General features: G+C 38.7%; 1 protein-coding gene across 3 annotated transcripts in view; it reads right to left on the reverse strand.

Moving 5' to 3' along the window:
* Positions 1-14,918, reverse strand: part of KIFAP3 (kinesin associated protein 3) — a 68,373-nt gene that overhangs the window by 45,303 nt on the left and 8,152 nt on the right. For all 3 annotated transcript variants that reach the window (XM_069022547.1, XM_069022544.1, XM_069022546.1), the window contains exons 6-10: positions 13,909-14,008; positions 13,026-13,150; positions 12,471-12,569; positions 11,618-11,796; positions 9,559-9,721 (exon numbers count right to left, since the gene is read on the reverse strand). In XM_069022547.1, coding sequence (XP_068878648.1) covers positions 9,559-9,721; positions 11,618-11,796; positions 12,471-12,569; positions 13,026-13,150; positions 13,909-14,008 — 666 coding nt within the window. The remainder of the gene's footprint in view (positions 1-9,558; positions 9,722-11,617; positions 11,797-12,470; positions 12,570-13,025; positions 13,151-13,908; positions 14,009-14,918) is intronic.

Below are 14,918 nucleotides of genomic sequence, written 5' to 3' on the forward strand. Positions count from 1 at the left end.
AATTGTGGCCTACAAATGCTGATAGTTTTGAGCATCAAGGTTTTTATGACTGAAGGTGGAATAGCCAAACGCCCTAAAGCAGTAAGGGCAGCCCTGGAAAATAATGGCCTAGTCATTATGGATTATTCTGGTATTTATGGCAATAAAACATGAATCATAATGAACTCATTGGATATTAAATGTGGGGGTCATGAGCACTTTGATAGGATTTCCACAAGAATCTACCATTAATTAAGCAAATAATTATTTGAAAGTGTAACTGAATTAGCCTTAGTTCTTATACTGCCATTCCTGAGAAATTGGTCATTCCCAGCTGAGTGCAGTTAATGCCTTAACAAACCAGTCATTAACTGCAGTTACTGATTTTGTGGTTATTATTGTGTTATAAAATACACTCAACAGTTTATAGAAACAATACTTAGATTTTTTTTTTTTGCAGCTGTAGTTCAGCTGGAGCAGATGGGATGGAAAAATATCAGGTCCCTGGAGCTGTTTTCACAACTAGTTTTCTGCAAATTAGAGAGGGAAATAAATACATGATGGGTTCTGAGTTCAAAATGGCTTCAGATTTTTAGCCTTTGAACATTAATAAGAAGCCATGTGCCAGTTCTGGGGACCAATGCCTGAATTCCATGTTTAGTTCTTACTATGGTTAAAGATTTAAATGGTATTAGTAGCAGAAGCTAAAGAAAAAAAAATGGTTTCTTGATCACAAGATCAGGCCTACATTTTGGTTCACTTTATGAGCTTAAAATAAAAAATCATCCATTAGCTCCATGACAAAAAGAGAAACCCTAGAGCTGTAAAACTGAATTGTCGGTCTCAGTTGCAGCAGCAGCATTCAGTTTTCAAATGCTAAAGTAAAAATGAGAATATAAATTATGGACTAAATTATTCAGTATAACACTATCAGTAAATCAAATAGCTACCATTTCTAATGGAACCATCAATGTCTCCACAATAGATATGAAATATGCCCTATCCCACCCATGTGCAAAACATTAACACCACTAAATCAAAACCAGAACACAAATGAAGATAAATACCTGTTAAAATGGCAGAGTGAATCTTTATTTCACTTTCAAACTCTAACACCCTAATGTGATCTGCTGCAGAATTAGGCAAGTAAGAAATCTACATTAATAGGAATGCCACAAACTGAGTATCAGATCTATGTACTGTCTCACCCTAATGTCAGAAAACAGCTTAACCAAGAGTTTATTCAAATGTATCATAATTAGCAGTGATTTTAGGAAAAAAATTATAGAAAGGTATCTCCACTTACCTCTATCCCATATCATTCCTCACAACCAGCTCTGAAACAGCTGGACTAAGTTAGTCCATGTGTGCTTTAGACACATATTGGTTTGATTTACATATGTAAATATAAATCATATTGGATATATCAGTTTATTTTATCAGGAGAACCTGAAAGAATTTTCAAATCTGCTCAGACTCAAGGAGACTAGACATTGTAAATAAAACATTATGATAGTAATTACATACTAATAACCCCTCCTGTGCCACCTTTATGTTATTTGAAACTGGCTTCATACCATAAGCCTAATTTAAAATCTCAGTGTTGCCATGGTTGGGTTTGGGGTTTAGTTTTCTGAAGTTTTTTTTCCCCTTCACCCAAAGAACTCAGTATATGCCACATCTGAAACCTGGCTACAATTTTTTTTCTAGGAAACAAAGAAAGAACTATAGTGATGAATCCTAAAGGACTAAAAACTGACTAATTTGAGTTATTTAATGTTGCAACACAGGACAAAATGAAGCTGCATGTCTGGAGTCTCAGGCTCCACTTCTTTGCCTAAATTCCATGCAAGATAGATTGAAAAACATTCAGTAACCACCTCACTGCAGCACTGCCACTCAGAAAGACAACACAGCACAGCCACTGGGTAATTAACCCACTGCTATATTTAGGTGTGTCCTTTTTTGAGGCTTGTCTTCCTACAGCAAAACATACCTCATTTTTGTTCCTTAGGATGGGCTATAACCAATCATACTTGAACTCATGTGACTTCACACAGAAACTGGAAGCTGATTAGATGCAATATCCAATATACTTCACAAAGCAAGAGAGAAATCAACTGCAAGTTTAGATTAGAGAGAAATCAAGAGGCAATAGGATTATCCCTGGAAGAAGAAGGTAAAGCTACTTCTCTCCACAAAAATATTGTTTTGGGTTAGGCTATGACCAGGAAAGAAAGCAAGAGATAGAAAAAAGAGTTAACTAGTGTTGTTATTACTAGAAAGTAGGAATCAGAAAAGGTTCTTAGTCTGATTCAAACCAAGAAAACAGACACTTCCAAAGTAGGTGGAAAAAATTCCAAGCAAAGCTCTTCTTCTAGAAGTCTCCACCAAGCTACATAGATTAAATGGAAATGTACAGGACATGCAAAATTTTTGACATTTCTGCATTATATTTCATTAAAGTACATCAATTGCACCAATTAAAATTCCTAGAAAATATTGAGACTGTTCTGATTGAAACACACCCTTCTAATCTGCTTGGAATTCAGTGGGAAAGGAAATAGGTGGAGGTTTCCTGTGTTCCTGGCTCCACAGCAGAGCAGCTCAGCTCTGAATGGATGGTGCAGCTGTATTCCAACATGCTCCTGCTTGAAGAAGGAATAAACCCAATGCAGGATGCTGCCTCTTGCCTTGAGAAAGGGATGATTCACCACTTTGAAATGGAAACTGGTTTTACCAGCGTTTTGAAGATGCTGAAGTACAAAGCTGATGTTCAAATCTACTAAGCCCAAAAAGTGGAGTTAAATAATGGTTGAGCTTTTGAGTCTTCCAGATAGTAAGAATTGAGCTCCATATTATTCAAGCACCAATTTAAAAGGGTTTCAAGAGAATATTATCAACTGACAAAGCATTTCTCACCTCAGCAACTGCAGACATGGAAATCTACAGTTGGTCTCCTAGACTTCAACAATAATTTGAGAAACTCTTAAGTAAAGAACAAACTTGTGATTTAAGATGTTTCCACAAGTCTTGAGGGAAAGCAGAGTGTAACCTTCTCCCTTATATCCAAACTTGTAAAATCCCCAGGATCTCTAGGACTACCCCAGCAGCAAAATTGTTCCACGCGGTCCTTTGAAGCCACCGCTCTGTGAGCAGCTTTCACAACAGCTCTAGAAAAGGTGCTCCTCTCTTCCACCCTGACCCTCATAGAGGCTTTATGATGATGTTACCATAGATCAGGAAGATTACAGAAGTGCCCCACCCCTTCTTTATGAAGATTTTTCCAAGAAACTGGAACTAGTTGTTTGTGTTCTGTCATGCTTCAGGTATCTAAGTTAAGCTCTGTAAAGCTTTCAGATGTCAACAGTTCAGCAGAAGATTAGATTTACTTTTCACTGTTAAGTATTGCTCTTGCAATAAGCTAAGAAACCATTACAAGCATTGAATTAATCAGTCACATATTGTAAGCTCCACAACAGAAATACTGGCTCAGGAGATCCTTTCCCTGCATCAGTTCAGTGACTTTCCACCAGCTCAGCTCCCCCATCTCTCCACTCCTGTCCTTGCTGCTGCCATGAACATTTCTATTTTCAGTCAACACACATGAAGTTAGATTCTTTTGTCGCACCAAAGTTATCCTCTTTACTAAAAAAGCCAGTAACACAGATAAATACACACATGCCCTTGTGACCAGCACACCACAGCAATGAGCTGTCACTCACCTGACAGTGATGAGTCTCTACATTGAGTTCTACATTTCTCAAAATGAGAAGTCAATTTTTCTTTAAAGTTTGGTGTCTGATCCACATTCAAGGTATCTAAATTTAAGCGCTGGGTTCTAAGACACATAGTGCACCCAACACTCAAGTCACTCAGACATGCTTAGGTCTATCTGCACTTCTAATAGGGATTTTGAACGTGAATGTTAAAGAGATGGTTTTGGTTTGTAGATTTTTTTGTGTCGTGGTTCTTTTTGTTTGTTGTTGAGGGTTTTTCTTTTTTTTTTTAAGCCTTGGCCATACTCACCACAAATGATAAAAAAACTACCATTAAAATAAATCCCTTAATAATTACTGCTTTCCAACAGACTGGTCCCTGTAGTTGAACTGTTACTTAATGTGCTTCAGCCAGCCTTTACTATAAAGGAATGGAGACACCCCAGGCAATATTCACACAAGTAGTATTGGAACCAGCTGCTGCAGAGCCACCTCAGGAAAAAAAGAGGTTTCTCAATTTAATTGGGAAAACAGGAGGAAGCATAAATTTTACTGCCATTAATAACTTCAAGCAATCCCAATATGACTTCACCTCACCCTGATGGCTGGACATGTGCTTTTTGTTAGGTCTTTGCCACATCTGACCCTTATTGTTTGCTCAGTTGATCAGGTAAGAAAATGTATGTTTCTTTATAGGATAAACGAGGCCTATTAAAGTCAGAAAAAACACTGCAGTAGCCTATAAGAAGCTCCATTTTTCAACAGATGTGTGAAGCTCCATAATAAATTCATTACAAAAAGGCCAAGTGAACTCATAAAGAGAGCATATCTACTTTAAGCCTTCTTAAAAGAAACTTTCATAAAAGGAACAGAGCATTAAAAACCCACAGCACTCCGTTAATTAGAGAGCAAAGTACTACTTGGCTTTTTAAACAGCAGTCACCATGTAATCCAGCTTGGCTGCATACCATATCAAGACGTGATTGTTAAGAAGCCCAACATACAACTGTTTGGCAATTCTTTGACTGCTCATTAAACCCAACTTGTAAAGAATGGAAAAATATCAGAGGAATTTCAGCAGTTCCCAGAAAAAAATTTATCAATGAATCCAGTAAAGACAGGCTCTTCACTGAGGACTAAATCAGACTGTCAGTGCTACTTTCTGCTCTGGCTTCTCCAGCTTAAATGAACAAGTCAGAGAAGTCTAAATTACTTTGAAGTTTGCAAACCATTGCACAGCCCTTGAATTTTTATTCAAGATTAGGTGGCTACTGCTTCTCAATGTGTTGATATTAAGTCTTAGAACACCAAGAAATTAAGAGCATCATGCCGGGATGCTCACATCAATAAGGCAGAGAGGCTAGGCACAATCTGTGACTGGCAAAACCACAGCATTGCTGCCTGGGGCTGTCCACACTGTATTTCAGAGTGCTGTGTAACAAATGCTCGTCTGCTTGGCTGAACACAAATCCACAAAGCCAAACTGCTTTCAGCCGCTGTAATATGTGCTGGAAAACATAACCCAGGATGTTCCTCACCACCTAAAATCATTTTGAGATTGACTATCTTGGCACTGTGTGGCACTTTCGCAGTTGTATGCACAACCCTTCTGCACTCCATGTTCCATTTGGGCCTGATTTGCAACTGGTCCTGTTTTGTGACCCACCCATTTTTTAGCTCACCAGTATCTGTATTCAATCAGCCTTCAATTTTTAAAAGCAGACAGTAATTGCAGGCAACCAAAGAGATACTTAAGCCTGACTTCCAAGCATAATGGAGTTTTATTCTTTCAGCATGGCTTGCACTGGGGAAAAGAAAATGGCATTTCAAGACAATATGCATTGAGTACACCTAAGAACTGTCCAGCAGCTCTGGGAGATGAGCACACACATCATAAAAAAATGTTCCCTGCATGGAGCCAGACCTACTCCTTTTACTCTTTAATCAGCAACAGTTCCCACTGTAACAGCTTTTGCAACATTCCCTGTAATTTGCATATTTAGAGATAACTAACTGATGGGAGGACCCAGAAATGTCAGTACTGCCCACCATACGGGGATGCTGCCATGAGCTGCTTCTGAACAGGGGTTCACCATGAGGTTTGCAGGCTGCCATAACCCCCACAGCAGCATTCAGCTGGCTCTGCTGTACAAACTGCCTGCTGTTCTCATGGCAAATGGGGAACTATTTGTTTCACTTCACAAAGGCTAAGAAACAACTCAGACACAGCATAAAATAGCACCCTTATTAGAAGAATATGAATCACAAGCTGTGCCTGTATTTAAGAGAGCTATAGTAAAAATTTTGTATTTGGTTTGGCCACTTAACTGAAAAACAAAATGGATTTGGTCCAAACAAAAAGTGAGGGGTTTTTATTCTTCCTTGTAGACAATGTTTTCTTCTGTTTGCTTCCAGGGCATTTACTTTATAAGCCAATCACACATCCAGGGGAAGAATTATGAAAAAGGGTAACATTTCCCTTATGTCCAACAGTGGAAGAGCATTTCCAGGGATTAAGAAAACAGATTTATATCCTGTTTTTAAGTTCAGCTCTATCCTTCTCCCTTTCTAAACTCTACCATATTTGAAGCAAGTCACTCCTCTACTCCACTTCCCTTGAATTGTGCCATGCAAAATGAGAGAACCCTAAGAGTGAAGCGAACCTCCCCAGAGTAGTGTGTAGCAGGCTGCTTTGGTCTCTCCTTCCAAGGGGATGACTGGAAGACACTGAACCTGTGTTTTCCACATTTCAGGCAAACATCTAGTTTAAACCACTTGGTGAAGTCACATGAATTCTCACCTTAGGCAACTAAAGTCCTACTTCACACATATTGGCACAGAAAGGAAAGATCACTCTAAACAAAATTTCTAAGTATTAAACAAAGCCACACTGCAAAAGACATTCTTTGCAGGGCCTGGGTGATTCAACATTTAAAAGATTTTCTTAAAGGACGGAAGTCACACAAAGCAACAAAATCTCTTTTCATAGCTCCTCAACCATCATATATGGAAAAACCTGAATACAGCAGACTGTATCTTACAGGCCTCCACAGCTCTGCTTCAGCTTCAGATATTAAGTCTGAAGCCAAACTTCCCTCAGCAGCACACAGTTCTTTGAGAGTTGCAGTATAACAAAGATCAGCTGTAGTTGATTAATTTGGGTGCCTGCAGGGAGCAAGAGGAGTCTTGCCATATACAATACTTGAGACTTGTGAAGAGAGGCCACGAAAATGAGCAAGTGGTGCTGACTGGCACAGCTACATGGGGAAGCAGGCACTGGCACCATTAAAAAGAAAAAGCTAATTAAAATGGAAACTGAGACTTCAGCAGAATTTCTCATGTCCATGCTTTCAACAGCAGCTTCAACACTGGAGTGCAATGGAAAGAAAGAAGATGGTCCTTCTCCATTACACCCATGGCATACTTATTCCATTCCTGAGAGCTCAGCTGAAACCAGACCATCCCCACAGCTTCAGCCTCTACCTACATTTAGAGCCTTCCTGCTCCCAGTTAAGTGTCCCTTGGGAAAGCAGTGCATCTTCCAGAACTGAAGACTGCATCCACCTCTATGCTCAGCCCTAAAACACTGCCTCACAAATCCTTTAATTCTTTGCAATCTCAACTCTCCCCTTAAACACCTACTACACTTAATTTATACTCATCTCAAACCCCATGCTAAAGACTCAGAGGCCCAGCATGCACAAATGCTTAATTTCAGGAGGCTGAGTCAGCACACTTGACCTCTTGACATTAGGAGTTGTACAGGGACTTGTCAACAGCTCTTGTGCTGTGTTAGCACTTGGAGATGACCTGCAAATGTAAACCGAAGGGTACTGATTTGAATAATGTGTGTTTAATACCCAAATAACCTGTATAAATGGGGCATCTGGCACATGGCTATTTTATTATTCAGGTTGCAGACTTCTCTCAGACAGGATACGTCAAGCGATGCATTTGAGAATTGTTTGAATCACCATACCAAGAAGATTCTCACAAATCACAGCAATGGCTTAAAGAAACAAGTAATAGACAATATTTCTACCTAGATTTTCTCGTTAGCACACCAAACATAAGTATCAACCAATTCTAGGGGGAGAAGCAAGGGCAAACAGCACATGCCTCTATGAAAAAAGTAATTTAGAAAAAAGAGAATAAAATGGTTGAATACTTCCAAGATGAGAAAAGAAACACACAGTGAATATTCTGGAAGTACCAGCAGGACTTGCAGTAGATTACCCTAACAGCCACTTCAGGAACAGACTCCAATTTTAGCAACCAGTTCTTCTGAGCTAAACAGCCTCCACACAGGCCTAGTTACAACTCTAAGAGAATGGCATTTGAAAAGCAATTTTCCTCTCCACATTAGAAACAGACACTAGAAAGCAGATATTTAACTGGTGAGTTCAGTCTGACTTTAATTAAATGGGGAATTTCTGGGAGCAGGGACTCCAGTGATATTTGTTGTACCATTGTCTGGGGTGACAATCCCTCAGAAGCCTCCCTTAGATCATAGCACTATCTGCGGTATGAGCAAAAGGGAAGAGTTCCTGCTCCAGAAAGCTTACAACCAAAGCTGAATCAAAGTAACTAACCAGATCTTCTCTCAAACAAGAGAAAAGACATTTCCTCATCAGCTTCCACTTCTCAGTTAACTTTACTACCAAATAACATTGTCTTGAGGATAAAAAGATAAAGAGGGATTTCAAATGCCAATTTTCATCGTCCTAGCTCAGACCAGTGCAAATGTGGTTATGGGATAGAAAGCATAAAAAGAGGTGATGTCATTTCAGGATGTATCAGGTAGCTGTTATATAATAATCACCAACAGGGATTAAGGTTTCCAAAGCACTGTAAGTTTTCATGGTATTAACTAAACAGCAATAAGGCCATGTTGAGGTTGAAGAAGAATTAAGGAGACAAACAATCCTAAGAGACTACAAAGCTAGAGGAGAAAGCTCAGATTCACCACTGCACTTCCCTTGCTCCAGCCATTATCTGGACGCACCATCTGCACTGGATTTAGCACATCCCAAAGTCAATGTATTTCAGAAGACTCTAGCAATGTCTTGCATCAGTGATTCACACAAGACAAGATCCTCTATTCCCACTCAGCAATCCTTAGAGCCAAAACCTGCTAAACCTTTAGTGTGTCTAGCAGAGCAGCCTCCAGGTAGTATCAGCCAAAGAACACACAAAAAGCAATAAAAATCCCTCCTCAGAACTCCAGCATACAACAATGATCAAATAGAACAATTCTCTGCTTTTTACAAACTCCTTATTGTTTCCATGGCTTTCCCCTAGAGACAACAAAAAGTTTCACTTGTAACTGATGTATTTACATGATCTTAACACAAGATTGCCAAACTGCAAGTACAGAAATCAGTACTGCCTAGACTTAAAACTAACAAAATTGGGAGATTTCTGATCTGGCTAGACAAGTTACAAGAGCCAGCAGATATATCAAACTTCATAAATAAATAAATAAACAAATAAACAAATAAATATATAGTTAGTACCTCCATCAGCTAGGCTCTGTGAAGTTGCTGGCTATTTTTCCTAGGTGCTCCCCCAGAACTACAAACATCATTCATGTGTCAACTCACATGGTTTTCAGGTAATTTTAAAGACTGGAAGATTCATTCTACAGTTTAGGAGAACCTAGAAATAAATCTACTGGAAACCTTCTAAACTTCTGTTTAAACCTGTGTGTGACAAGATGATGTAAATGCTGAGAAGCTGGGAGTAGTGAGGAAGTGGCAAAGACAAAAGAACACAGCAACTTTTAGGCACATCATATCATGACGCAAACAGCTCCACTATCTCTGCTGAAATGTCTGTGTAAGACCAAAAGAAAACATACCCAGGAGTGCAGTGAGTTTGGGAAGCAAACCAACATGGACCATTTTACTTCTCAGGCCTGTATCAAAGGAGAGATTTAGTAAGAGTCGAAGGGTGATATTCAGCAGGTCTTCATGTTCACATGGTACCATTTTCACAAGTTTTTCAACAATATCCATTTCAACCTGTATTTCAAGGAAAAAAATAAAAATCCATAATCCACCCAAACTTACTTTGGCTTCAATATCCAATTTGTAGCCATAATAGCGACTGTTAATGCATTTTCATCTGAAGTAGTTCTGCTTATGCCTTTGTGGTTGAAGTCTTCTAGATTAGGTTACTGAGAAACATTGATTAAAAAAGTTTTTGAACCAAACAGTTCAGATGTCTCGGAAACATTCCTCACAGTTGGAATACTGCAGGAATGTGGTGAAGACATCACTTGCAAAACTAGATTGGGGTGAGCAAACTCATTTAAACACAAGCAATCCTGCAGCAACTGCCAGTAGAGTCAAAGACAGATCCAACCAAGAAAGACACAAAACTGGCATCCAAAAAGAATTTGAGAGCTTTCATTATGAATTTCAAATGAACCCCTAGACAGAAGTGTGCATGTGCTCTAAGAAGAGGCATGCCATCCTGTGCATGTTCATTTAATAAAAGCATGAAAGTCATCTTGAAACATGTATCATTTTCAATTAAAATGTGGAATCCAGGAACTGAGAAGTGGTATCAGTTCCTGAGATCATGTTCACTTTACCAGCCAGAAAACACGTCTGAACATTGACTGGCAAGACTTCAGAACATTTTTATCATGTTTTAAACAACATTTCTGTGCTTTTATTTGACATAATCTTTTAAATGCATTCATTTTTTTGTTTCCCAGATCCTTCTTTGGCCAGAAGGAGGCACATAAAATTACTTGGCATTCTTCAGACTTCTCCATGTATATTACTAGTTTGGTTATAAATAGACACTGAATGAATACTAAGAAAAGAAACTACAGCTCTCCCCACACAGCACAGTGCAATAATCAAACAACTGACTGGATGACCTTGATCAGAAACAATCACGATAGAAAGAACTCCCACCTCACTGCTTTGAATTTAATATGGTCCTTGAATAGCCAAGGAAAGAATTTGCTATAAATACATATGGATTATTCAGTTTTACCTAGAATCAGGTGCTGCACAACTAATCTTGGTTCATTTTGCCTTTGACATTTCTGTATTATTGCCCAATATAAATATCAGAACACCTTCTTATTCACTGGTAGCTTTCCTTAATAATACCATGGAAAAAAAAGTATCATCTTTATTATCAGTAAGGAATGCTCAGACAGCTGACCTGAAGCAGACCAACACTTTCAAAACTGTTAGAACACTGTGAAATAAAACCAATTTAACAACTTTGTTTCATTTGTCTTTCCACTACATCAGATGGAATGGGGAAAGTGTGCCAGCAAATCAGTGGGCTGTAGACCTAATTCTTATTTTCCTAACCAAGTACCATATATAAATAAGGGAGATACTCCTTGTCTGCAGTGTTCAGTGCACATGCATGCAAAGGTCCAATTAATTCACTACTGCTTTTACACAGATCTTTCCATCTCACAATCTATGTGTACCATGGATCTCAGATTACCTCTTGGATAAGGAAAATGTATCATTTTCATCTAATAAATTGTAATAAAGGCACAAAGGTGAAGTCAAGCATCTATTAAAAGATCCGTAAAGAAAGATACTTGACTAGAGCTTGAAGTCACAAAAAAAACTACGCTACAATTTCAGAAGTGTAAGAATTCAACAAAAAAAAAGCTTATGAAGAAAACTGCCTCCAGTTCTTAGGAGCTAATGGCAGCAGGATCATACTCCCTGTTGGGGATGACAGCTCCTCAGAAATGTTTGCAGTAGGTTACAACTGGATGTTGTGCTTCTTTTCTTTTACTCATTTTACTTGTAACAAAACAGGATAATTAGTGCTAGAGATACTTAGCGTGAAAAGAGATGTCTCCCTCTTCCCTCCAACCACACAAAGTTTTCAGAACTCCAACCTCTCCAGTAGAGTGCTACAAGCCTCACCATATCATTTTTGTTCTCCATGAAAATGCTGAGTTTCTTCAGGAAGGTTACAACAAGGATAAGCAGCTCAAAATTATCCCGGTCCAGTGCTTTCACCAACATGTGGACAATGTTCTTGTTTCTCATCTTCAGCTCAATGCGAGTATCCTCAGCAAGGTTTAGGAGCAGGTAAATCGCAACTAACAAATCATACCAACAGATCAAAACCAACACAACTAAACAAGTCTCTATATACACTCTAAGTGCTGAAGACAAGACCTGCAGAAGCATTATGCTCCCTTTTCAATGCATTTTGAAGGCAACTGCCTGTGAACGTTTTTTAGTCCTCTTTAAAAAGCATTAAGAAGATTAATTCTAATCATGGCTTTGAAAAAAAATCTAAAATTATGATCACTAGAAGCTTTTTATGTTGTGTGGTATGTATTTTTTCAAATTTCAATTCCAACAGGAACCATTAAAAAGTCCCTCTCAGGAAAGGTTTGCCACTCAGATAATTTCAGTCTAACATTAAGTGTATTTTAGTACAGAAACCAAGATAGAATGAAATCTATTCAATGAGTCAGATAGAAGCTAAGTTAGGCAAAGTCAAAAAACCCAAATACCCAAACCCTCCCAAACCCACATCATGAGCAAAGCAAAGTGGATCACTTTTGCTCTTCTTCTTCTGACAAACGGCTTTTAAAATTATTAATAGTGTCAAACAATCCGACTGAGTACTTGTCTTCTCCCTATTCTTTGGCAACACTCTTCCATATTCATCCACACATTCAGTATGTTTAAGACATCCTGGTTATAACAAGAATCAAATGGAATCCCTTAGCCACATTTACCAACAACTACTTGGATTTGGTACCTCTCAGCAGCTGTTCCTGCTTGACAACCAGCCCTTTGTATTTCTTGTAAGTTTTCTCATAGTCCTTTTTCAGAGTTTGATTTTCAGGATCTTCATCAAGTGAATTGCAGAAGTTAAGGAGTTCAGAGAAAAGTTATACAGGCTAGATGACAATTGTCCTCAAAAGTGTTACTCAATCACTAGTTAAAAGCAAGAGATCTATGGAATACCCAGTATCAAGACTCTACTTCAGCAACAGCTTGGTACACCTGTAATCCAGGCTATGATTCTTCTCTCCTTCTAGGCCGAGATATAATACACCCTTAATAAGCAGCACATCTGTTCTAAGCCATACTACTGATGAAATATAACATTTTTTTCTTGTGTTGCCTTAGTAGCTTCAGCATCCCAAACTCAAATTCTTGGGCTTTTTCGTATCTGCAGTTGGATTTTGCACTTTCTAGTAAATTCTACTGCTTTTACAGAAGGTGCTGTATACTCATCTTGTATAACCCAACAACACTTGTCAAGACAAGTCAGAAGCCATCAAGCTATGCCAGAACATCAAAAGGATATCAACTTTCTTCTTTTTAGCAAGTTCTTCCTGCCAAAGCTCATGTCTCTTCAGCTCATGGTCTATGATATTCATACACAGAGCTCCAATTTTGTAATGTGTGATTATTCCATGAAACTGAGAGAAACTACATTGAAGAAATAATACTTGTGAGGAATAAATGCCAACAACTCCATATCTATTTTGATACGTATGCTGGCAATGACCCGATACTGCACCACATGAAATATTAAAAAAGGTATTTACTGTGTGCCCCATTATAGCACTTCCCTATTGAAAAATTAGTTCAAAACAAGAACAATCCCTGGAAAACATGAATATTTTCTCAACTTGTAGAAAGACAAGGAACAGTTTGTTGTTCCAGGTCAAAATAAAAACACATTCCAATTTTCCATGCATAAAGGCAAAGGTTTTCCCTTCAGCCCTGCCTTCCATACTGCAAGTGCTCCACAGCACTCTCTCCTCATCAGAAATACAATAGAGACCTAAAAACAAGGTAAATGCAAATTCTACTTGAATTTTTTCTAGGCAGGGTATGCTGAAACACTGGCACAGCTAAATAAGAGCAAGCACTCACTTCAGTTTTGAACATTGTTTCTTCCCTATAGAGTGCTGATGGAAATTATAGGGGGCAGCTCAGCCACCTTTTATTTCTGACACAAAGCTATGAGTCAGAATCTTTACTAGTTTCTTCCCAGCTCTCTTAGACACTGCCTCACCATGAGGGTTCTTTTTGTTATAAGCAATAAAATTGAGGCACAAGTGTGTTTCTGGCTGTTTTTCCTGTTTCAGTGAAGTTCCGTAGCACAATGCAGAAAACAAATGGAAAGCCACTAAGCAGAGCTACATTCCTTATGTCCCTAAACCCAGGGACTCTGCACTCACCTTGAAAAGCAGAAGAAAATGTAAATTATATTGGTAGCCAGTTCAATGCTTTGTTTCCAGTCTTCCCTCAGCACTCTACCCAATGCACCCAGGGCAGTTTCTGAAGTGAAACAAGATTCAGAGAAGCATCAGCATTTTGTGTCCCCCCTTTTTATCCTGTGAGCCTCAGAATTTGAATACACCTTATTCTACATCGATCAGTTTTCTAGTGGAAGACTTCCCCAGGTATTTCACTTTAACAGGCAACATTGCTCACAAGTTCCATTTGGAGACTGTACTGAACTACAGAATACCCTGGGTGGTCATCCTGTCACAAACCCTCTGCGGAGACAATATGGAAGGAAACTGCAACCACAAACCAAAGTCATCTTAAAACTACCACTAACCTTCAGACCTTGTGGCCTCTGCCAGCTCTGTGTTCCAAACTACATTGTGTCCCCAGCCTAAAACATTACAATTTTCACTTTCAACCCTCCTTTAAATTCTACCTTGACAGACAGTATTTCTTATCCACCTTTCTATTTATTTTCCCCCCAATGAACTTCATATAATTTATTTATTTCTCCTTGTCTTATTTCATCTCACTTTTCCATTCACCTTCCCCTATCTCTTCATGTGCTCTTTTCATGTACACCATGTTACTTGATCAAAATGAGAAAAGCAGCAACTGGGAACACAAAGCACTAAAGTATTTTCAACAACTCATAGGGACAAGCCATTATTTCATGGCTCACCATTCCCATCCCATTCTATCTTCCTTGGTGACACTGCAAGATGGGTATGTACTGAAGTCATCATTTACTCAAGGAATGTGAAGGCATAAGAGCTTAGCAAAAGAGGCAAGGAAAGAAAATTACAAAATCAACTTATGTCAGCTTTCAAATCTCCTTTTCAAGGCAAGTTTCCTCATCTACAGAATACAACAATACATTCTCATCTCCAGCAGTAATGCCAGCCGAAGTTAATTTAGCATCAAATAATTAGGATCAGAAAAAAAAAAGCTGAAGCCT

The sequence above is a fragment of the Aphelocoma coerulescens genome, chromosome 8 (assembly GCF_041296385.1).
Source record: "Aphelocoma coerulescens isolate FSJ_1873_10779 chromosome 8, UR_Acoe_1.0, whole genome shotgun sequence".
Taxonomy (NCBI): Eukaryota; Metazoa; Chordata; class Aves; order Passeriformes; family Corvidae; genus Aphelocoma; species Aphelocoma coerulescens.